Source organism: Microcaecilia unicolor, chromosome 3 (assembly GCF_901765095.1).
Source record: "Microcaecilia unicolor chromosome 3, aMicUni1.1, whole genome shotgun sequence".
Classification (NCBI taxonomy): Eukaryota; Metazoa; Chordata; class Amphibia; order Gymnophiona; family Siphonopidae; genus Microcaecilia; species Microcaecilia unicolor.
This window is the reverse complement of record NC_044033.1, coordinates 397,152,342-397,176,626: the sequence shown is the minus strand read 5'-3', so window position 1 is coordinate 397,176,626 and position 24,285 is coordinate 397,152,342. Positions and strand designations below refer to the sequence as shown.

Sequence of the window (24,285 nt, the reverse complement as noted above, 5' to 3'; positions counted from 1 at the left end):
ATTCAAGTTGAGGTAGCAACTTGCAAAAAAGAAAAAAAAAACTATTAAAATTAAAGGGAAACAAAATATAATAATGAAGAAATGACAAAAAGTGGAAAAATACAATGGTACATCCTCCCTGCTCCATGGAAAAACAAAGGCTGAGGAATCAGCGCTCGTCCATCAGGCAAGAAGCAATTTATAAATCTATTAAATAAAATAAATAAATGCCTTCTTGTGGTTAAAAAATATATATGACCTCACATTTACCATATATCCTCTTGGGACCAGAACAAGAGAGGGAGAGACATAGAGAGGTCAAAGAATAGCAAACTTGGTTTCAGTGGATATTGATGGATAAATTGTTATCACAGCTGAAAAGCCTTCAGTGCTCAATGTTATTGCTTTTTTTAATTAAACATTAATGTTATTACCGTCAGAACTGATTAGCTGTCATGGCTGGAATTTTTTTTCAGGAGGTTATATATAGATAAAGTAGCTGAATTAGAACAAGCTTGAGCCTTCTGAGTAGTGGTGCCAACTGTTACACATTTAAAGCTAGTGCTAATTCAACACCTTTGTGTTTGATACCATGTGTTCATTTTTTGTCTTATGCTGGTAGTGACATTGGCCAACACAAGAAACTGTTGTATGAAATCTGACTGGATGTAACTACTAGCTAGTTAAAGCAGTAACTGACTTAGGCAAAAGTCCTTCAGTTTAGCCAAGGAGCAAGCAAACACATATATATATACAGATAAACATTAGGCTGTTTAAATCACTAAATGGAAGATAATATCCATATAATTGTGGGATGGGTTAAAGGCAGGGTAAAGGTGACCCAAATATTATCCTCTTATTGGCAGTATTCAGGTTGGCATGGTCACTGTAGTTCACATATATATATGGCATCACTACCTGTACAGATAGTGGTGCTGAATATATGGATTAAGTTAAGTGCTAGTGCTTAACTTAAACTGCTGGCTACAATTGAAAATCTGATCCCATGTGTACATTTGAAGTGCAGATGTATTGTATGTACAGTATTTACTCCTCTGATATTGTCATACTCAGAAGGACACCTCTTTTTAATCTTACTAAAAGTATTGATGCTTTGGAAGCTTACACATATTTTCAGCCAGATTGTTATGTTGTGAAGGAACGTCAGGTCCTTACTAGCACTTACAGGCAGCAAAATAATCATAAAACATGAGTTATCCTTATTCACTGTATTACTGCCAGCTACATGCCAAACCAAAAGTAGAAAGGTAAACAATAACAGTCTTACCACACACACATTCAGATGTTCCAAGCATACATGACTCATATGGCCAGTTTGAGCCACATCCAAACTTGAGAGATTTTCTTGCATTTACATGGAGAAATCTAGTGTTCCTGATCATCAGCAGACAAATCCAGACTTGTGGTTATGACCATCTACCAGCAGGTGGAGATGTGAACTGAACTCTGATAGAGAATACTGATTGGCCAAGCAGCATACCATCCTATATCTCCAACAGTTGGACAGACGGTCTCTCACAATCTTTGGCTTGATCTGCTGCTTAGCTCCTATTTTGTTTTTCCTAATTAAGTTGAGCTTGGGGATATAGGTTGAGTGGTGCCTATTTCTGGGTTACACCTGGTGGTGCCAGGTCCTTACCCTCCCCTCCCCCCCCCCCCCCCCCCCAATCTGCTGTTGGCCTCCTGAACTATATCAGGGAAATTTCATGGGTAAAGGAAAAAAAAGAGACTGCTGCTGCAGCTGAAATTGAAGGGGGAGGCTTTCCTGCTCAGCTCTCAGCTTGTCTTCTGCAGAGAAATGGTAGGCTTCACTCCTCGCTAGTTTGTGGCGAGTACTGCTTTAAATTTTCTTGTCGGTTTGCACTCCTGGTTTCAATTCCTGATGGCTGCAGAATTAGTGAAGCGCTGCTCTTGCTGTGAGAAGCGGAGAGCAGAGTTGGGGCAGTGGGCTCCGAATCGGCTGAGAGTGAGACAGAGATGGTGGAGCCCTCATTTTCCCACGCAGGGGATCTGCTGCCGCATTTTTATTCTCTCTCCGTCATGGACACTGTGACTCCCGCAGCCATTTTGGATATCAACGATTCTTGCCCTGCTAAAGAGAGCAGATAGGGCATGATTCAGTTGGCAGTGGCATTGCAGTTATCTCCCTCAGGGATGGACTTTGCTGGTTTGCCTGGATTTCTGATGGGCTCTGCTGTGCAGGAGCCCTTTCACCAGAATTTATTTTACTGCTCCATCAGGCATATCTCCTCAAATGATCCCAAAAGACACTTGGTTCCCAGGCTACTTCTCTGATGAGACAGGGAGACTCTTCCTCCAAGAGAAAGAGAATGGAGGTCTTGTCTGAGGGTGACAATGTCTCCCCTCCTCCTGGGCCATCAGAGGGTGCTAGTTTGGCTGTCCCCATGTCTTCCCCTTTCCTTGATCCTCTGGAAAAGGGTGAGCTTGTGATGGATGAGGCTGATGACCCAACAGCAGTCCAGGTTTTTCGTAAGGAGGAATTGCCTTCATTTATTACCAAAGCTCTGGAGGTAATTAGCATCGGCTAATCTTAGCAGTTACTAAGAAAACTACTCTTCCAGTTCAGAATACCACTGCACTAAAAGATGTTCAGGATCGTAAGCTAGAATCCTCACTGAAGCCCTCTGCCTGGTCCTACAGTCAACGGTCTGTAGTTCTTATGCTGCCCGAGCCTGTCTTAGATGGGTTCAGCAGGTGGCAGGTACTCTGTCGGACTCTGTCCCAGGGGGCATTGAAATTTCCTAGCATGGAGACCAGATTGGCATATTTTGCTGATTCCTTGTATAATCTTGTCAGGGCCAGACGTTTGTTGTGGCTGTGCCACTGGGTGGCAGATGCTGCCTCCAAGCAGCGTCTGACAAAGCCTGATTTTCTGGATAAGCTTCTCTTTGTGGAGGATTTGGAGAAGTTGGTTAAAGACTTGGGGGATTCCAAAACTCACCACTTACCAGAGGATAAGCCTAAGGACTCCTCCAGGGTGGTTCAAGCTTGCTGTCGCCTAGGAGACTCCGAGATACTGCGCTGGTCAGTTTCAGACCTTTCAGAGACCTCAGGATCAGGAGAGGCAGTCCTTTCAGTCTGATAAATGCTCCTCGGGTCAGCCTGCCTGATCTTCCTCAGCCTCCAGTTCTTCCCAGTGATGGGTTGCTGGTCCACACTCCACCTCGTCTAATAGGGAGATGGCTGTCCATATTTTACGGGGAGTGGGCCAAGGTTACTACAGACCAAATGGGTACAAATTACAGTTTGCCTCCCCAGTCACAGATTCTTTCTTGGAGTCCCTGTGCAACACCCGCCACAAAAGGGAGGCTGTACTAACCACACTTCACTCCTTACAGGACCTAGGGGCGGTGGTTCTGGTTCTGGTGCTGGTGCTAGAGTGGGGCTTGGGCAGGTACTCCATCTACTTTGTGGTTCCAAAAAAGGGAAGCACCTTCCATCCAGTTATTGACCTCAAGCAGGACAACAAGATTTTCAATGTCAGACATTTTCGCATGGAGACCTTGCATTTGGTGATTGCAGCAGTGCAGCCCAGAGAGTTTCTCACCGCTCTGGATCTAAAGGAGGCTTATTTGCTTATTCTCATTTGGCCTCCTTACCAGCAATTTCTGCACATTACCCTTCTTGGACACCACTTTCTGTTCAAGGCAATGCCCTTCGGGTTATTGATGGCCCCCAGGACCTTCCCCAAGGTCATGGTGGTGGTGACGGCATTCCTGTGAAAAGAAGAGATCAGGGTACATCCTTATCTGGATGACTAGTTGATCAGAATGTCCTCTGCACATGGCAGCCATCATGTCACCTCCAGAGTGATATCCCTTCTACAGTCCCTGGGTTGGGTGGTCAATCTAAGAGTTACTTGGTTCCCACTCAGGTCCAGATGGACAAGCTTCAAGCACAGATCCATGGCTTATTGCGAGATCTGAAACCGTGCACCTGGGATTATGCCCAGATACTTGGATCCATAACAGCGATTCTCGAGGTGGTACCATGGGTCAGGGTGCATATGTGGCCTCTTCAGCAGTCCTGTTGGTCTCCAGTGTCCCTGGACTACATCCAGCATCTTCTTTGGACATCTTTGACCAGGAACAGCATGTCCTGGTGGTTCCATTAGGTCAACCTTCTTCAGAGGATGTTGCTGGCTTTGCCACATTGGATAGTGGTGGTCATGGATACCAGCCTGATGGGCTGAGGGGCTCATTATCTTCACCTTAACACTCAGGGGGTATAAAACAGGTCAGAGTCATTGTGGCTGATCAGTCTCCTAGAGCTCTGAGCTGTTTGCAAGGCTCACTTGCTCTTAAGTGTGCTGTTTGCTTTGTCAACAAGCAGGATGAATTATCCACAAAATGGGTTATGTCATCCAAAAAGGCAGATGGAAAATCTGTGAGACTTTACTTAACTCGCATAGGACTTCCCGCACTGCTGCAGCTGCATGGGACCCCCTTTGTTCTCTTTTGTGTCTGAATCAGGCCAGACATTACTCACTTATGGCAACACTTCCTTGTTGTTCTTTTTTCAGGCCACTTCAGACAACCCCCCCTCAAACTTCCTCAAGGTGTACAGAGGAGGATATAAGACTCGTTGATCAGAGTGTCCTTTATACTCACTTTACTTCCTATAGGAAAGCAAATGAACAGCAATTATGTCCAGGAAGCTCCTAGTTTCAACAAAATCCAGCTGCCACATCAGTCTGTGATTTTGAACCTGTGCTAAGAAAGACCAAAGTAGTTTACATATCACGATTAGGACTAACATGCGAGTCTAAACTTTAGACCAATATGAGAAAAGATTTCTTCAGACTGCTATATTTAGCGCCCAAATAGCATCGTATCAGAACTACTTGATTGCATATGTACATACCATTCTGCAATAGGTGTTAAGTTTAGTTGAATTTCTTCTTCTGGAGAATCAAGAGAACTTACCTTGTTCAATGAATCAAGGAGAAGAATATGGACAGCACTTGGTCCATTTAACCTATGGTACTTTTGAGATTGCCTCACTCTCAAATTGGGCATAACAATTTCAGTCCACAGACTCATGACTGTGAAGTTCAAGCTTTAAGGAAGATGTGCGTGAGAGGCTTCTTGATGTGCCCTTTAGAGTAAGTGAAAGTCTCTAGGAAGATAAAAATAAACAAACAAAAAATGAGCTGTGGATTTAAGACCCACTTTTCACTTAGAACTTTCCATTGCCACCTCTGTCCAACTCTGTCTCTATGATACTCTTGAGTGGCCATATGAGGAGACTGTTTTTCTCTATGAAGAGGTGTTACCCTACATACTCTTAACCCTGGTACCTGCAGAGCTTAAGGCTGCAGCTGTTCTGGTGAGATCAATCAAAATGGAGGATGGGGTTCTAACTGATTTCAGGAGTCATAGCCAGCATCCCAGTGTCAATGCTGGAGAGTCTGCCTATTTCAGCAAGGCCAAGGTTTTTCTTAAATTGTTTAAGCAATAATAATGATGAGAAACACAACAGTTGTTTTGGGACCCTGTTATCGCTTGTTCTGCAGGCTAATGGGGGTCTAGAGAGGATACAAACCAAGAGTGGAGGTTGCCAGGGAAGTGGCTCAAATAAAATTTGGTCAATAATCTGTATTGAGAAAGACCTTTATTAATTCTGTGAAGTAGTCAAAAGAAGGTGTCCCGAAACCTGACACAGACATGTTTCGGTAATATGCCTTTGTCAGGGATCCTAAACTATCTGAAAGTGTGTACAATCAAAGGTACATCTAAAAACAAGTATAAAGGCCCTCTTTTCTTAAGGGAAATACATCAACGAAGCACATTTTCAATAGTTACAGTCAAGAAAGTCGCAAGTGAGCAATCACTATGACTCATGAATCATTTTACTTGTGACCCAAAGAGCAAGAGATTAATCTTTTCTGTACATTCTTTGGGAAACACATTGTGCTGTGTTGACTACAGTAAGTAGTGTTTATTGGCTTCCTAAATTATTCTGTTGGAGCAATACATTTATTTTACATTTGCTTATTGTATTGAATAATTTTGTACGTTAATTATATTCATTTGATTTTGTTAAGTGCACTGAGATTTCTTTGGGATTATCACTTCTTGTTTTTTTTTTTCCTGTATAAGGGTATCTTTTACAATTTGAATCCTTTCCCCCTAAATCAGATTTGTAGTTTGAGGATAGTCTATGGGTAAGATCAAAATTTATGTACTTCAAATATTGCTGTATATGATCATTAAAACTCAAAGAGAAATAATATTGTGTTAGATAAGGTAAAGACAATTAGATAAAGAACAAGTTTTCTAATAAGTAATTTCCTTCCTCTGTCGTAGAGAGCCAAGTACAGAAACAGGAAAGCAGCTAGATACAGATGATATAGAGACATTAGTAATATTGCTTCGAGAACAACTGAAAAGGCACCATTATGTGAACAACTTTTGCTTGCGAGAAGCATTTCTGCACCGTGACAAGGGTGCCACAGGGTTCCTGGATAAAGAAGATTTCCTTTCCATCTGCAATCATTATAACTTTCCTATCAACCATGATATTGTTGCTAAGGTCAGGAGTAGGTGCAGTCAGTTTATGTACAGTAAAATACTAACAGGTGTATCAAAAAAGAACCAAGGGATTGTGGCTCATTGCATATGACAACTGTCTCGTACAGTGAGTATTTGGGAGGACAGTTTTGAGACTTTCAGTGATGATTTTAGGCTTGCAGGTTGATATCCTTTCTGAAAATATAGCAGGAAGCCATGCCATGGAAGTCTTTATCCTGTGGGCAAAGTATGCAGGGAAAGAGATACAGAATTGCAAAATCAAATATTTACACACACTTAAACACTGCCACCCTATCCCCACCTCTTTTCCATGGGGAACGATGCACACATGGGGAATAATTTTGTGCAACATTTTATGCATGTAAAACAAATTTTACACTTGAAAAGGGCCCCAATAAAATTACCCACAGGTATATGTGCATAAAAAGTAGGTGTGCCAAAAGATAACACTTGCTTTTAATACAGACCATGCATAGGCATTCCCAAGGATGTAATTTGGGCAGAGTTTGGGTGGAATTGCAGTGTATATGCATATTTACTAAAATACATTCACCTATGCATAAACTGTACACACATATTTACACTTGTGCAAGAATATTTCTCCGAGGACAAGCAGGCTGCTTGTTCTCACTGATGGGTGACGTCCATGGCATCCCCCTCCAATCGGAATCTTCACTAGCAAAGGCCTTTGCTAGCCTTCGCGCGCTGATGCGCACCGCGCATGCGCGGCTGTCTTCCCGCCCGAACCGGCTCGTGTTCGTCAGTCTTCTTTTGTCCGCGCTCGGGACGGTCGTGTTTTGCGCCGTTTCGTGCCCCTCAAGTTGACCTCGCGCGTCTTCGCGATTTTCGCTAAAAAAAAAAAAAAAAAGAGACCGATCCGGTCTTTACCCCTTTCCCGTGTTTCCAGCTTTTTCCCCGTGAAGTTTCCTTTCGCTTTCGGGACCGGCCTATTTGGCCTCAGTACGAGTTTTTTCTCCCTTCTTTTTGGTGCCTTTCGTCATCATCGCGAATTTTGATTTCGCCAGCGTGATTTTTCCACCCATGTCATCGAAGTCTTCCAGCGGCTTCAAGAAGTGCACCCAGTGCGCCCGGGTAATCTCGCTCACTGATAGGCACGCTTCGTGTCTTCAGTGTTTGGGGGCTGGGCACCACCCGCAGGCCTGCAGTCTTTGTGCTCTTTTGAAAAAGAGGACTCAGGTAGCGAGATTGGCCCAGTGGAACGCGTTGTTCTCGGGCTCTTCGGCGACAACAGCACGGGACTTGTCGAGTGCATCGACGTCGACAGCATCGAAGTCTTCGGCTTCTGCATCGGCATCGACTGCATCGAGGCTTCTACCTCCTGCATCGTCGGTATTGAGACATCGAAAGGCTGCGTCGACGTCGGTGGTACCAGGACCTCCGCTATTGCTGATGTCGTCAGACGGTGGTGCTTCGTCTGGAGTGCAGGTGAGGGCTGTCCATTCCCCTGCTGGTGGCGGTGAGCCTTCGGGTGGGTCTCCTCCTGCCCTGAGGGCTCCTGCGGTACAGCCCCCCCCCCCCAAGACCGACTTTCTTCGGCCTCGGCCCCGAGGAAGCGACGGTTGGATTCTACGTCCTCCTCGTCGGTACCGGGAAGCTCCGGTGACATGCTTCGCTTGAAAAAGTCGAAGAAGCATCGACACCGGTCTCCTTCCCGTCTCGGTACCGAGAGCTCTGGGTCGCCGAGGGAGTCGGCACCCAGTAGGCATCGGCACCGGGAGGACCGCTCACCCTCTGTTCAGGAGGTGTCGATGCGCTCCCCCTTGGACAGCCCGGAACCGCCTCCACGCCCGGAACAGATTCTGACCTCGACGCCTGCATCGGCTTCCCAGTCTTTCTCCACAGCCGCTCTGCACGAGAGTCTCTGGGCCGTTCTTCCAGAGATTCTGGGAGAGCTGTTGCGCCCTTCTCCTCCGGTACCGGGGGTGCTTGCGCCTACACGCACATCCCAATATTGCCAGCTCACAGGCAGAATCTGCGATTTCATCTGGGCACACGTCACTTCCAGTACTGTGTGCTACCCTTTGGGCTTGCCTCTGTGCCCAGAGTGTTCACGAAGTGCCTGGCTGTAGTAGCAGCAGCGCTGGGAATGCACATGTTCCCTTATCTCGACGATTGGCTGGTGAAGAACAATTACATAAGTACATAAGTACATAAGTAGTGCCATACTGGGAAAGACCAAAGGTCCATCTAGCCCAGCATCCTGTCACCGACAGTGGCCAATCCAGGTCAAGGGCACCTGGCACGCTCCCCAAACGTAAAAACATTCCAGACAAGTTATACCTAAAAATGAGGAATTTTTCCAGTCCATTTAATAGCGGTCTATGGACTTGTCCTTTAGGAATCTATCTAACCCCTTTTTAAACTCCGTCAAGCTAACCGCCCGTACCACGTTCTCCGGCAATGAATTCCAGAGTCTAATTACACGTTGGGTGAAGAAAAATTTTCTCCGATTCGTTTTAAATTTACCACACTGTAGCTTCAACTCATGCCCTCTAGTCCTAGTATTTTTGGATAGCGTGAACAGTCGCTTCACATCCACCCGATCCATTCCACTCATTATTTTATACACTTCTATCATATCTCCCCTCAGCCGTCTCTTCTCCAAGCTGAAAAGCCCTAGCCTTCTCAGCCTCTCTTCATAGGAAAGTCGTCCCATCCCCACTATCATTTTCGTCGCCCTTCGCTGTACCTTTTCCAATTCTACTATATCTTTTTTGAGATACGGAGACCAGTACTGAACACAATACTCCAGGTGCGGTCGCACCATGGAGCGATACAACGGCATTATAACATCCGCACACCTGGACTCCATACCCTTCCTAATAACACCCAACATTCTATTCGCTTTCCTAGCCGCAGCAGCACACTGAGCAGAAGGTTTCAGCGTATCATCGACGACGACACCCAGATCCCTTTCTTGATCCGTAACTCCTAACGCGGAACCTTGCAAGACGTAGCTATAATTCGGGTTCCTCTTACCCACATGCATCACTTTGCACTTGTCAACATTGAACTTCATCTGCCACTTGCACGCCCATTCTCCCAGTCTCGCAAGGTCCTCCTGTAATCGTTCACATTCCTCCTGCGACTTGACGACCCTGAATAATTTTGTGTCATCGGCGAATTTAATTACCTCACTAGTTATTCCCATCTCTAGGTCATTTATAAATACATTAAAAAGCAACGGACCCAGCACAGACCCCTGCGGGACCCCACTAACTACCCTCCTCCACTGAGAATACTGGCCACGCAATCCTACTCTCTGCTTCCTATCTTTCAACCAGTTCTTAATCCATAATAATACCCTACCTCCGATTCCATGACTCTGCAATTTCTTCAGGAGTCTTTCGTGCGGCACTTTGTCAAACGCCTTCTGAAAATCCAGATATACAATATCAACCGGCTCCCCATTGTCCACATGTTTGCTTACCCCCTCAAAAAAATGCATTAGATTGGTGAGGCAAGACTTCCCTTCACTAAATCCGTGCTGACTTTGTCTCATCAGTCCATGTTTTTGTATATGCTCTGCAATTTTATTCTTAATAATAGCCTCCACCATCTTGCCCGGCACCGACGTCAGACTCACCGGTCTATAATTTCCCGGATCTCCTCTGGAACCTTTCTTAAAAATCGGAGTAACATTGGCTACCCTCCAGTCTTCCGGTATTACACTCGATTTTAGGGACAGATTGCATATTTCTAACAGTAGCTCCGCAAGTTCATTTTTTAGTTCTATTAATACTCTGGGATGAATACCATCAGGTCCCGGTGATTTACTACTCTTCAGCTTGCTGAACTGACCCATTACATCCTCCAAGGTTACAGAGAATTTGTTTAGTTTCTCCGACTCCCCCGCTTCAAATATTCTTTCCGGCACCGGTGTCCCCCCCAAATCCTCCTCGGTGAAGACCGAAGCAAAGAATTCATTTAATTTCTCCGCTACGGCTTTGTCCTCCTTGATCGCCCCTTTAACACCATTTTCGTCCAGCGGCCCAACCGACTCTTTGGCCGGTTTCCTGCTTTTAATGTATCTAAAAAAGTTTTTACTATGTATTTTTGCTTCCAACGCTAATTTCTTCTCAAAGTCCTTTTTTGCCCTCCTTATCTCCGCTTTGCATTTGGCTTGGCATTCCTTATGATCTATCCTGTTACTTTCAGTTGGTTCTCTTCTCCACTTTCTGAAGGATTGTTTTTTGGCTCTAATGATTTCCTTTATCTTACTGTTTAGCCACGCCGGCTGACGTTTAGTCTTTTTTCCCTTTTTTCTAATACGTGGAATATATTTGTCCTGAACCTCCAGGATGGTGTTTTTAAACAGCATCCACGCCTGATGCAAGTTTTTTACTCTGCGAGCTGCTCCTTTCAGTCTTTTTTTCACCATTTTTCTCATTTTGTCATAATCACCCTTTCTATAGTTAAACGCTAGCGTACTTGATTTCCTAGTTTCACTTCCTTCAATGCCAATATCAAAACCGATCATATTATGATCACTGTTATCAAGCGGCCCTCGTATCGTTACCCCCTGCACTAGATCATGAGCACCACTAAGGACTAAGTCTAGTATTTTTCCTTCTCTTGTCGGCTCCTGAACTAGCTGTTCCATGAAGCTGTCCTTGATTTCATCAAGAAATCTTATGTCCCTTGCGTGTACAGATGTTACATTACCCCAGTCTATATGCGGGTAATTGAAATCCCCCATTATTATTGTGTTGCCCAGTTTGTTTGCGTCCCTGATTTCCTTTAACATTTCCGCATTCGTCTGTTCGTCCTGGCCAGGCGGACGGTAGTACACTCCTATCACTATCCTTTTCCCCTTTGCACATGGAATTTCAATCCACAGTGATTCCAAGGAGTGTTTTGCTTCCTGCAGAATTTTCAATCTATTTGATTCAAGGCTCTCGTTAATATACAATGCTACCCCTCCACCAATCCGATTCACCCTATCACTACGATATAATTTGTACCCCGGTATGACAGTGTCCCACTGGTTATCCTCCTTCCACCAGGTCTCAGAGATGCCTATTATATCTAATTTTTCATTTAGTGCAATATATTCTAACTCCCCCATCTTATTTCTTAGGCTCCTGGCATTCGCATATAGACATTTCAAACTATGTTTGTTGTTCCTAAGTACATCATGCTTAGTACTTGACAGTATTAATTGGCAATCTTTTGTCTGATTTTTATTGTTATTTAAAGATACCCGATCTACTACAATCTCTTTTGCAACCTCACTATCAGGATACTCTATCTTCCCTGTTATGGTGATATCTTTGAAAGATACCTTATCCCGAACCATGCTCTTTTGAGCGACTGTCGGCCTTCCCCCCATTTCTAGTTTAAAAGCTGCTCTATCTCCTTCTTAAACGCCGATGCCAGCAGCCTGGTCCCACTCTGGTTAAGATGGAGCCCAACCTTTCGGAATAGGCTCCCCCTTCCCCAGAATGTTGCCCAGTTCCTAACAAATCTAAAGCCCTCCTCCCTGCACCATCGTCTCATCCACGCATTGAGACTCTGGAGCTCTGCCTGTCTCTTGGGCCCTGCGCGTGGCACAGGTAGCATTTCAGAAAATGCTACCCTGGAGGATCTGGATTTCAGCTTTCTACCTAAGAGCCTAAATTTTGCTTCCAGAACCTCTCTCCCACATTTTCCTATGTCATTGGTACCCACATGTACCAAGACAGCGGACTCCTCCCCAGCACTATCTAGAATCCTATCTAGGTGACACGTGAGGTCCGCCACCTTCGCACCAGGCAGGCAAGTCACCAGGCGATCCTCACGTCCACCAGCCACCCAGCTATCTATATGCCTAATGATCGAATCACCAAGTACAACAGCTGTCCTAACCTTTCCCTCCCGGGCAACATTTGGAGATATATCCTCGGTGCGAAAGGATAATACATCCCCTGGTGGGCAGGTCCTGGCTACAGGAGTACTTCCTACTTCACCAGGGTGATGCTCTCCTTCTAGGAGACCTCCCTCCTCCAAGGTAGCACAGGGGCTACCTGACTGGAGGTGGGACTTCTCTACAACATCCCTGTAGGTCTCCTCTATGTACCTCTCTGTCTCCCTCAGCTCCATCAAGTCTGCTACTCTAGCTCTACAGTCCATGCAGATGACTATTCGACTCCTGGAGCTACTGGGGTTTGTGATAAATTACCCAAAGTCCCATCTTCTCCCAGTACAGAGACTCGAATTCATAGGAGCTCTGCTGGATTCTCGGACGGCTCGTGCCTATCTCCCGGAGACAAGGGCCAACAATCTGCTGTCCCTCGTCTCCAGGGTACGAGCGTCCCAGCAGATCACAGCTCGGCAGATGTTGAGATTACTTGGCCACATGGCCTCCACAGTTCATGTGACTCCCATGGCTCGTCTTCACATGCGATCTGCTCAATGGACCCTAGCGTCCCAGTGGTTTCAGGCTGCTGGGGATCTAGAGGACGTGATCCACCTGTCCACGAGTTTTCTCAATTCCCTGTACTGGTGGACGATTTGGTCCAATTTGACTCTGGGATGCCCTTTCCAAATTCCTCAGCCACAAAAGGTGCTGACTACGGATGCATCTCTCCTGGGGTGGGGAGCTCATGTCGATGGGCTTCACACCCAGGGAAGCTGGTCCTCCCAGGAACGCGATCTGCAGATCAATCTCCTGGAGTTACGAGTGGTCTGGAACGCTCTGAAGGCTTTCAGAGATCGGCTGTCCCACCAAATTATCCAAATTCAGACAGACAACCAGGTTGCCATGTATTACATCAACAAGCAGGGGGGCACCGGATCTCGTCCCCTGTGTCAGGAAGCCATCAGCATGTGGCTGTGGGCTCGCCGTTACGGCATGTTGCTCCAAGCAACATATCTGGCAGGCGTAAACAACAGTCTGGCCGACAGGTTGAGCAATATTATGCAACCTCACGAGTGGTCGCTCAACTCCAGAGTAGTGCGCCGGATCTTCCAGGTGTGGGGCACCCCCTTGGTAGATCTCTTTGCATCTCGAGCCAACCACAAGGTCCCTCAGTTCTGTTCCAGACTTCAGGCCCACGGCCGACTGGCACGGATGCCTTCCTCCTGGATTGGGGGGAAGGCCTGCTGTATGCTTATCCTCCCATACCTCTGGTGGGGAAGACTTTGTTGAAACTCAAGCAAGACCGAGGCACCATGATTCTGATTGCTCCTTTTTGGCCGCGTCAGATCTGGTTCCCTCTTCTTCTGGAGTTGTCCTCCGAAGAACCGTGGAGATTAGAGTGTTTTCTGACCCTCATCAACCAGAACGAAGGGGCGCTTCTGCATCCCAACCTCCAGTCTCTGGCTCTCACGGCCTGGATGTTGAGAGCGTAGACTTTGCTTCTTTGGGTCTGTCGGAGGGTGTATCCCGTGTCTTGCTTGCTTCCAGAAAAGATTCCACTAAGAGGAGTTACTTCTTTTTATGGAGGAGGTTTGCCGTCTGGTGTGACAGCAAGGCCTTAGATCCTCGCTCCTGTCCTACACAGACCCTGCTTGAATACCTTCTGCACCTGTCTGAGTCTGGTCTTAAGACCAACTCTGTAAGGGTTCACCTTAGCGCAATCAGTGCATACCATTACCATGTGGAAGGTAAGCCGATCTCAGGACAGCCTTTAGTTGTTCGCTTCATGAGAGGTTTGCTTTTGTCAAAGCCCCCCGTCAAACCTCCTACAGTGTCATGGGATCTCAATGTCATTCTCACCCAGCTGATGAAACCTCCTTTTGAGCCACTGAACTCCTGCCATCTGAAGTACTTGACCTGGAAGGTCATTTTCTTGGTGGCAGTTACTTCAGCTCGTAGAGTCAGTGAGCTTCAGGCCCTGGTAGCCCAGGCCCCTTATACCAGATTTCATCATAATAGAGTAGTCCTCCGCACTCACCCTAAGTTCTTGCCGAAGGTAGTGTCGGAGTTCCATCTGAACCAGTCAATTGTCTTGCCAACATTCTTTCCCCGTCCGCATTCCTGCCCTGCTGAACGTCAGCTGCACACATTGGACTGCAAAAGAGCATTGGCCTTCTATCTGGAGCGGACACAGCCCAACAGACAGTCCGCCCAATTGTTTGTTTCTTTTGATCCCAACAGGAGGGGAGTGGCTGTGGGGAAATGCACCATTTCAAATTGGCTAGCAGATTGCATTTCCTTCACTTACGCCCAGGCTGGGCTGTTTCTTGAGGGTCATGTCACGGCTCATAGTGTTAGAGCCATGGCAGCGTCAGTGGCCCACTTGAAGTCAGCCACTATTGAAGAGATTTGCAAGGCTGCAACGTGGTCATCGGTCCACACATTCACATCTCATTACTGCCTGCAGCAGGATACCCGACGTGACAGTCGGTTCGGGCAGTCAGTGCTTCAGAATCTGTTCGGGGTTTAGAATCCAACTCCACCCCCCTAGGCCCATTTTTTATTCTGTTCCAGGCTACATTCTCAGTTAGTTGGATAAGTTGTTAGGTCAGTCTCAGTTATGTCCTCGCCGTTGCGAGGCCCAATTGACCATGTTTGTTGTTTTGAGTGAGCCTGGGGGCTAGGGATACCCTATCAGTGAGAACAAGCAGCCTGCTTGTTGTTGGAGAAAGTGAATGCTACATACCTGTAGAAGGTATTCTCCGAGGACAACAGGCTGATTGTTCTCACAAACCCGCCCGCCTCCCCTTTGGAGTTGTGTCTTCCCTTGCCTTTGTTTTGCTACATATGGGACTGACGAACACGAGCCGGTTCGGGCGGGAAGACGGCCGCGCGAGGACTAGCAAAGGCCTTTGCTAGAGAAGTTTCCGATTGGAGGGGCTGCCGTGGACGTCACCCATCAGTGAGAACAATCAGCCTGCTGTCCTCGGAGAATACCTTCTACAGGTATGTAGCATTCGCTTTGTGTACTAGTGGAGTTGGTGCTCATTTTACAAAGGTGTACAAGTGCTTATGTTGCCTTTAGGAAATATAAAAAAAAGAAAAGGGTGTACAAAAAATGTGTAAAAAGATTCAACAATGGTTATTAATTGCCAGTAACTTACATGCAGACTAACCCCCCTGTATACTAAGCTGTGCTAGCAGTTGCCATGTGCTAATACTGACATAGCCCATTCACTTTGAATGGGATATGTCGGCATTACCACACGGCAGCCGCTAGTGCAGCATAGTAAACAAGAGGTTAAGTTTTATATTAACACAATGCACTTCAACAAATTTACACAACTGAATTTGAAAATTGAGGCATTTGATGACCCATTGTTGATATCTCTTCTACACATTTTTGCATACCTTTTTTTGTGTTTTAACAATTAAAATATAGGGTGGTTTGTGAAATTTGTTTTTGGTAATGGGGTTGTTGCCTTTATAAAATAGCACTGTTTTATAAAATTTGTTATTTGTTCCACCTTGACCTGTGATAAGTGCAAGTTATACATTTTTTTTAATTGGATAATGTGCATATTTTTCTTACTGCAATGCAGGAGGGGTGATTTTAAAGGGTCCTCTAGTTAGTTGGTTTTTGAAGGTTTCTGTTTGTGCTTTGCGCCAATATTTGTAAAATTGATAATGGTACAATCAGCTTCAGATTTTACTGGATATTTGGAGGAGCAGGTTTGACAGTTATTACAACAACCTGCTCTCCTTGATGATGACTCTTCGGCTAATTCACTAAACTCTTAATTTTGTTGAAGTTTCATAAATGTCTTATTCATCCAGAACTAGATGGGAGCATGTTAGTTCAATATATTAAGAAGTCTATGATACCTCAAGGACTGCAGATTTTGAAAAGAACCTAAAATGTTTACATCAGATAAAGTCTTCGTGGAAAAGTGGATAGCAATTTTGAACTGTTGCAGTAGAGATTTAATGCTTCTTATCACTGAGACAGCTACATCTGTTGAATTGGAGGTAATATCTAAAGTTGCTGATACAGAGATTGGATTGAAGCAGAAAACTAATCAGGAGGAATATCAAACACAGTTTACTGAGCTTCAGCTAACATAGTCTACCTTTCGTTACTATATTCAACAGATGTTTAAAAAATTTAAACAGGACAAATATGATTATTAACAGAAAATATTATACCCTTGGATCAAGAAAAGCAAATCAGTTGATCAAAAGAAATGATTGGCTTTTGAAGATTCCTTGGGTGATTCAGATGGCATTAGTAATGATGGCACTGATCATCAATCCCATAGCTTGGGTAATTTTTTTACCAGTACAGCGGGGAACCAGAGGCAGATCCAATGGTCCAGAAAGAAATTGAGACAGAAATGCAGCGAGTACGACTACCAGATCAAAAGGCATTCAGAGACAGGAATAGTAAATATCTCTAGCTGTCTGTTAACTTCAGCACAGGAAATTGTTTTAAATGTGAGCTTAAGTTTTGTACTGGCAGCAGTATATGACCCTTTTGTACTAGGAGTGGCTTTTTTTCAGCTCCCTCAGAAATTACAATTGAAAGAATATTTTTCTCAAAATCTACCTTCTGTTGATATTTCTATTGTTCATCCTTGCTGTACTTGGTATTCACCTGGAGCAATGTATCCAGCTTTAGCCACTTTTCAAGATTTGTCCTGAAGAACCTAGAGCAACTTGAACGGACACATCAATTTCCCTATAAGAAACTGAATATGACTAACGTTGAATTGGAAGCACTTGATCTGCTTAAATCAGCTCAACATTTGGTGATCTTGTGAGCTGATAAGGGAGGGGTGCAGTGTTTCAATCCATTCATTAATATGATAGAGAAGCCAGATGCCAATTAACTGATAGTTTATGTTATCGCATTCTTTCCACAGATTCTGTATAAGAGCTAAAATCAGAAATCTAAAATTGTAAAACCATCTTATCTTGGAGTGTGTTAACAAATAAAGAATCTTTGTTCTTAATGAATTCTCACCCATGCACTCTGCATATTTATTTTTTGCCCAAAGATCCATAAAGATTTGACCAACCCCCCTGGCCGACCGATAGTCTCCATGAGGAATTCCATTTTTGAACCTTTATCACAATTTGTGGATCATTTTTTGAAAAGTGAAGTAATAAATATACCATCAGTTTATTCAAGATTAATCTCACATGATTCGCATTTTGGAGGAGTTACCAGATATTTCTGAACATGTTCTGCTTGTTACCTTGGATATGGTGTCATTATATATACAAATTCCCCAAGATACGGCTATAGAGACAATTACAAATATGCTGGAAAGAGGTAACATTACATCAAGGATTTTATCAGAATTTTTGCTGCATTTGGCTGTTAGTCATCAAAAGGAATTACTTTTTGTATGATCATAACTACTATGAACAAATCAGTGGGGTAGCCATGGGAGCCTCCTTAGCTCTGTCAGTGGCCACCCTTTACATGGTTCAATTTGAAGCAACTTTAGTGTATCCAGCTTATGAATTTAAATCGGTGCTTGTCTGGAAAAGATATCTGGATAATATATTTCTACTTTGGAATGACACAGTTGAAGCCTTGCAGGAATTTATTACTTGGATGGACTCTTTGAATTTGAATCTTTAGTTTACAATAACATCTCCCCAGTCACAGATCTCCTCTTGGATTTATACATTGTTAAACTGAATGGACAGTTGATCACAACTTTATTTTGGAAAACCAGTTGAAAGAAACAAATTTTTGAGGTTTCATCAAGTATGTTCTACCCTGTGTGAATTTGAAGGACATACCACTATGTTGTCTGAATGCTTTTTGGAGCATGGCTGTCCTAGAATGGCTGTGCGGTGGACTTACCTGCGTGCAAAATTTGCATAACTGGATCTACTTCTTCAATATAAATCTTAGGAGAATAATGATAAATTAGTTTGCATCTTGCCGTTTTCTACTGGGGTTAAATATTTTATACAAGTAATGAGAACCCATTTGTTGTACAGTTGCATCCTATGTTTTTAGAGTTCCATACAATTGCATATAAACATGGTAAGCATATTGGGGAGATATCCTATAAGCGATGGATACCAATGATGGAGAATAATGTTATCTATACCCTCGGAGGATGTGGTCATTGTCAGTGTGCTCTCAGACTATGGAAGGCTCAGACTGGATTGACTCTCAAACTAGTTACAGTATTAAATAGAAAATGGATACTAACTGTGGAAGCTCTAGTGTTGTGTACATGATTCTTTGCCCTTGTGAGCTAGTGTATGTTGCGTGTAGTGTGCATCCTGTTCGCCTAGGCTTGACTGACTCGAGAATTACTATAGGGAACTTGCAAGTTCCGCTGGTGTCTTATTGGCTCCAAAAGACACACAGTTTGGAGGATATTTGTTGGGAGGATTATAAACTCTGTTAAAGTCAGGTGAGAGGGTGGTAACTTTGATATTTAAATTTTAAAGATCAACGATGGATCTTTCTGTTAAATACTGTAGCACTACATGGGCTGAATGCTGAGATCGAATGGATGACATTGATCTAATTTGAATTCCTGTTCTGTGATTGGCTGGGGATTCAGGAAGTATCATATGATATTTGAAAAAGATGCTACTGCCATGTTTGCTATAGCATAGTTGAAGAATAAGCAGCAAGGGATTGAAAGCATGAGTATGCCAGATGTAAATTTTATATAAGTGAATTTTTATATGAGATTTTTTTTCTTGTTTTGGAGAATGTGTTAATTAACGTGTTTTTTCATAGAGACACATCCTTGAAACAGCTATTGCAAAACGTGAATTCTTGTCGGATGGATGTCCCCATGCTGAACTTCTCATCTCAAAAAACAAGCTGGAGAACTTTACATTTAGGGCCTCTTTTACCAAACCATGCTAGTGAATGCCACACCATAACCACTAGCATGGTTTAGTAAAAGGGACCCTTAATGATTAAATTGCTGAAGATGTTGGCTTTTGAAATATGGAAAAAAACTTTAGAAATTGGACCTTTAATGACTTTAATGCTTAAGTCTTTGACATAATTAAATATATGTTGGAGCTGCATTTCTGACTGTCCGGCAAATAAATACCAGATTGATTTGATAAGGAGATCAGCTTATGTGTTAGACTTTATGGGATTTGGCCCTCTAGTTTTTAGTAGTTTTCTATTTTTGCTTTGCTCCAATATTTGTAGCCTTTCTAAAATAGGCGCAACATATGCACTTATGTGCCTTTAGAGCCTAGATGCCCTGCTATAAATTTACCCTGCAAGGGAGTAATTCTATAACTGAATGCCTGGTAGAAGCCTATAAAGAAATAACAGAATAGCAGCTTAACTGCAAAAATGCGTGCTTAGGTGTGAGCACTTACACCAGCCATAGAGCTGATGTGTGTGTGCCTACATCCTGCTGATACACAGATAACTTATAGCATGTATAAATTATGCATGTAAGTGTGAGTCCCACCCACTCTCTGCCCAGACTGCACCTATATCTACACGTACCTGTAAAATGCATGCTAGGTAAGGTATGCACATGTTTACAGAATAGTGCATATACTTTTATAAAATTAACCTCTAAGTTTCTACCTGAGGCAGTGGAGGGTTAAGTGACTTGCCCAAGGTAAAAAAGAGTATCATGGAAGAACTGGGATTTTTGCCGTCTTCCTTGATTCTCAGACTGCTTCTGCAACCAATAGGCTATTTGCCACATTTATTTCTTCTTTTGGATAGGTATTTATACATGAGAGGATGTAGCACAGTAGTGATGGGTTACAAGCCAGGGAAACAGGGGGTTCAGATCTTGTTTCTACCATGGAGGAGTGGCCTAGTGGTTAGGGTGGTGGACTTAGGTCCTGGGGAACTGAGTTCAATTCCCACTTCAGGCACAGGCAGCTCCTTGTGACTCTGGGCAAGTCACTTAACCCTCCATTGCCCCAGGTACAAATAAGTACCTGTATACAATATGTAAGCCGCATTGAGCCTGCCATGAGTGGGAAAGCACGGGGTACAAATGTAACAAAAAATAAAAAAACATGCCTTATGATCTTGTCAAGTCACTATCTCCCATTAGGTCAGTGCTGCTCAAACTTTTTCTACCCATGACCCCATGATCAGGGCTGCATCCATGCCTGCAACCGTGCCAAGGTGCATCATGACGTACGCCTGTATAATGCCCACCCAGAGGTCACAGCCCACAGTTTGAAAAGTGCCACACTAGGTTATTTACCTACTTGAAATGTAGGCTTTTTGCAATAGAGGCATACTGTAGCAGAATATATGTCACCACGATACAGAACTGTATAAAGGCAGTAGTGTTATAAAAATGATTAGTAAAAGGGCCCCATTACCTAAATGTGCTAAAGATTTGCACTTACCATGTGTTTTATACAAAAATAAATGCATGGTAAGTGCAAAGCCTGTGTGCTAACTGGTTGTTCCCATATAGTAACTGTGTGCTAAATGTTCTGTGTGGTAAGTGTATTCACTATTAACACCTATTTAAGACGTTGCAAGTGCTTTCATGCTAACAACAACAGTGACAGTGCACCATAAAGTACCATATGCTAGCTACAATGCAGATTCTATGCCCACGGCCTACCAATAACCCACCCATTTCTTGCCCCATAAGAAGCTATGCAGTTATCGTGTGAATTAGCATATACTGTCATGCCAGAAGTTAACAGTGCTTGTGCACTAAAAGCGCTTGCAAATCCACATGCTAATTCGTATGCTTGAGTTAAAGGGCCCCTATGTCATGCTAATGCAGGGCTTACCAAAACCATCTCAGACACCCATAGGCACCGCAATGAATATGTATGGCATCAATCTGTATGCATTGACAATCCAACAAATACAAATTCATTATGGATAGGTATGTCTGTGTATGTATTATTATACATTGGCAGTTCTCACATGCTGATTTCATTGTTTCTTTTCCAGCTGATTAGCCTGTCTTCTGATGAAGCCAATAGGATCAATTATGAAAACTTTACCAAAGCTTTCACATACTGAGCTGCTAGTCAAGGTGCTGAAGAACAAATTTCTTTCAAGCAGAAAATTTATCCAGAATTCTAAAAGAAAGAAAGAAAGAAAGAAAGAGAGGTGGTTACCAACAACTGACACATGAGACTGATGATGGATGCAGATTTTTTGAAGTGCTGATAATAAGAAGTCCAATAAACAAATATAGAAGAAAATGTATCACTGCCTAGACAATATTTTTTTTTTATTAATTTATGTTCCACCTAAAACACTAAGCAGATAACAGTACAACATACATAAAATGAATGCACAACCACATATAAAAACAACACGCTTCAAAAAAAAACCAAACCAATAAATAAGGTGGAATGCTACACTGTCTCACTTCAGTGTGCCTGCACTTTACCTCAAGGCACAGAATATGGGAAAAGAAACAAATGAGCTATTTTAATCTTTCAGTTTTGGGGTTCATTATAGAAATAATCATTGCTGGTGGATTTAATGATAGTGGGGGTAAACCAAAAGCAGGAGGATATTGTTCATCCATTTGGACAAGTTTTTCAACCCTATCCTTTGGTACGTGCTGCTAGATTGGTGACTTTTCAGGATATGCACAGTGACTATACTTGAGATAAATGTGACTCTATTGTATGCAAATCTTTCACACATATATTACGAATAGCCTGAAAATTATCATCCTATCTCCAGTTTACCTCTGTTCTTCAAATTATTGGAGAAAACAGTACTCAAACAATTAACATTTTTCTTGGCTAAAACATTCCCACTACACCCCAGACAAGCAGGCTTTCGTGCAGCCCATAGCACTAAGACTAAAGAACAGTGAGAAGACTCTTCTCACTGTTCTTTACTATGAAATCCACACCTCTCTAGACTACAAGTTTTCTATAGTTCTTGTATCATTAGATCTCTCATCCGCTTTTGTTATGATCGATCATGATCTGCTACTCTCGACTTTCTACCATGGGCATTTCTGATACTGTTCTATCATGATTTGCATTACTTACGTCACCGCTCCTTTAAACTGGTCTCTGGTCGCCTCACATCCACTAACCCTTATACCTTACCCCAGGGCTCCATACTTATCCCAATCTTATGTTCATTTCACCTTTTTCCTGCTTATCCAGACTAACGGTTCCAGCCCTTATGTGGATGGCATCCAAATCCTGCAGTCATTTAGCCAGAAGCTAAAGATGCCTCTTCCCTGAATTCTTGTCTACTACAGGTTACCACCTGGCTGAAAGATCATAGGCTTCCCTCAACGTTTCTAAGACTGAAGCACTACACATTCCGAACCCCTACTGCCACCGTTCCTTCCCTTCCACTTCTCTAAGATCAGACATTGTCCTTTGTTGATAAGGTTCACGTTCTGGGAGTGATTTTTGATTCCAAACTCACTTTTAAATACCACATTGACAAAACTGTACAATCATTCTTTTTTGCTCTTCAACATATTCGATCAGATAAGCCATGTCTCTCTCCTTCTGGTATCTGTACTCTTATTCTTTCCCTGGTCATTACCCGCTTAGAGTAGACTACTGTAACTTTCTCTTTTGTGGTATTCCTCTGACCTCATTAAGATTCAACAATTTTTAATGATGATATATTACAAATGATCTTAATGAACATAACATGTGTAAGCCACAGAATTCAATATAAATGGTAACCTCATAACCTCATATTCTACCTTATACCCCCACCTATAAGCCCACCCCCCAAAAAAAATATTCAAATCTACATTCTAGGGCAAGGTGCGCGCGGTCAATACCTGCGTCCAGGTCAAAAGTATCAATACACAATGACAGTGAGGGTAATCCAGCAGTTCACCTAGACGACCAATAACTGAAAGTGCCTCTTAAGAGGTATTCAATATCAGACTCCTAACCCTATGCGAAAGGGACTCTACATATACCCCCCATACTGCTAAAAAGGCCTTCCAGCGCTTAGGAGAGCCTCTAGCATGCCTTTTTTCCAGCATCATCATATCATGTAATCGATTTCTCCAAGCCCAAAAGGAATGGGCTACCTCCCCCACCCAAACGCTCATAATGACCCGTTTACCTACAGCTTCCACTTTACACAACAATAATACTTGTGCACGATTATGTATTCTGAAATTTTCATATTTGTTGAGCAACCATCCCTCCAAGGAAAATGGCAACACCCGATCTAATAACTGTTCCATATACCTTGAAATTTCCCTCCAGAAATGGTTAGTTTTCGGACAGTCCCATAAAGCATGAAAGAAAGAGTTAGTGTCCTGTCTACACTTTTATAAACAAACAGAAAAGCAGAATAAGGTCAAAAAGGTTTATTGGAACAATACCCGACGTGGCCACGTTTCGCCCTCAGGCTGCGTCAAGGGTAAAACTATCAAAGGTGTATATAAATATATTATACACACTTATGGTAAAACCAAAAATTGTTCAAAAACCAAGTTCCAATCAATACCTTATTCTTACTCCAACAAAACTGATCTACTGATCATGGATAGAGACATTCAGACGTAGAAATTAATAAAATTTTTAGAGATTACTATGAGACTCTTTATGGCCCAACAGACCAAGGATCTCTCTACCTGGACAATTTAGATTTACCCTCTGTCTTTATCACAGAGTGCACCCTTAAATGTCTCCATTACTTTAGAGGAAGTTCAATTCATGATTCAAAATAGTGCACTTGGTAAAGCACCAGGGACAGGTGGCTTTAGGGCTGAATTTTACAAAATTCTGTCAACAGCTATAGGCTCAAACTTGGTGTCGATGTATACCAATATCATTACTACAAAGCGAATGCTGGATTCCCTACAAATAGCTCAAATGATTGTTTTACTTAAACCTAGCCTCTCAGGACCAGGT

General features: G+C 43.3%; 1 protein-coding gene across 2 annotated transcripts in view; it reads left to right on the top strand.

The window, feature by feature from the left end:
• Positions 1-21,600, top strand: part of EFHC1 (EF-hand domain containing 1) — a 123,710-nt gene extending 102,110 nt beyond the window's left edge. The window contains exons 10-11 of one of the 2 annotated variants that reach the window (XM_030198728.1): positions 6,330-6,555; positions 21,368-21,600. In XM_030198728.1, the coding sequence (XP_030054588.1) occupies positions 6,330-6,555; positions 21,368-21,439 (298 nt within the window). In that variant the 3' untranslated portion in view covers positions 21,440-21,600. The remainder of the gene's footprint in view (positions 1-6,329; positions 6,556-21,367) is intronic. The other variant, XM_030198729.1, reaches the window with a different exon arrangement.
• Positions 21,601-24,285: the final 2,685 nt, after the last annotated feature.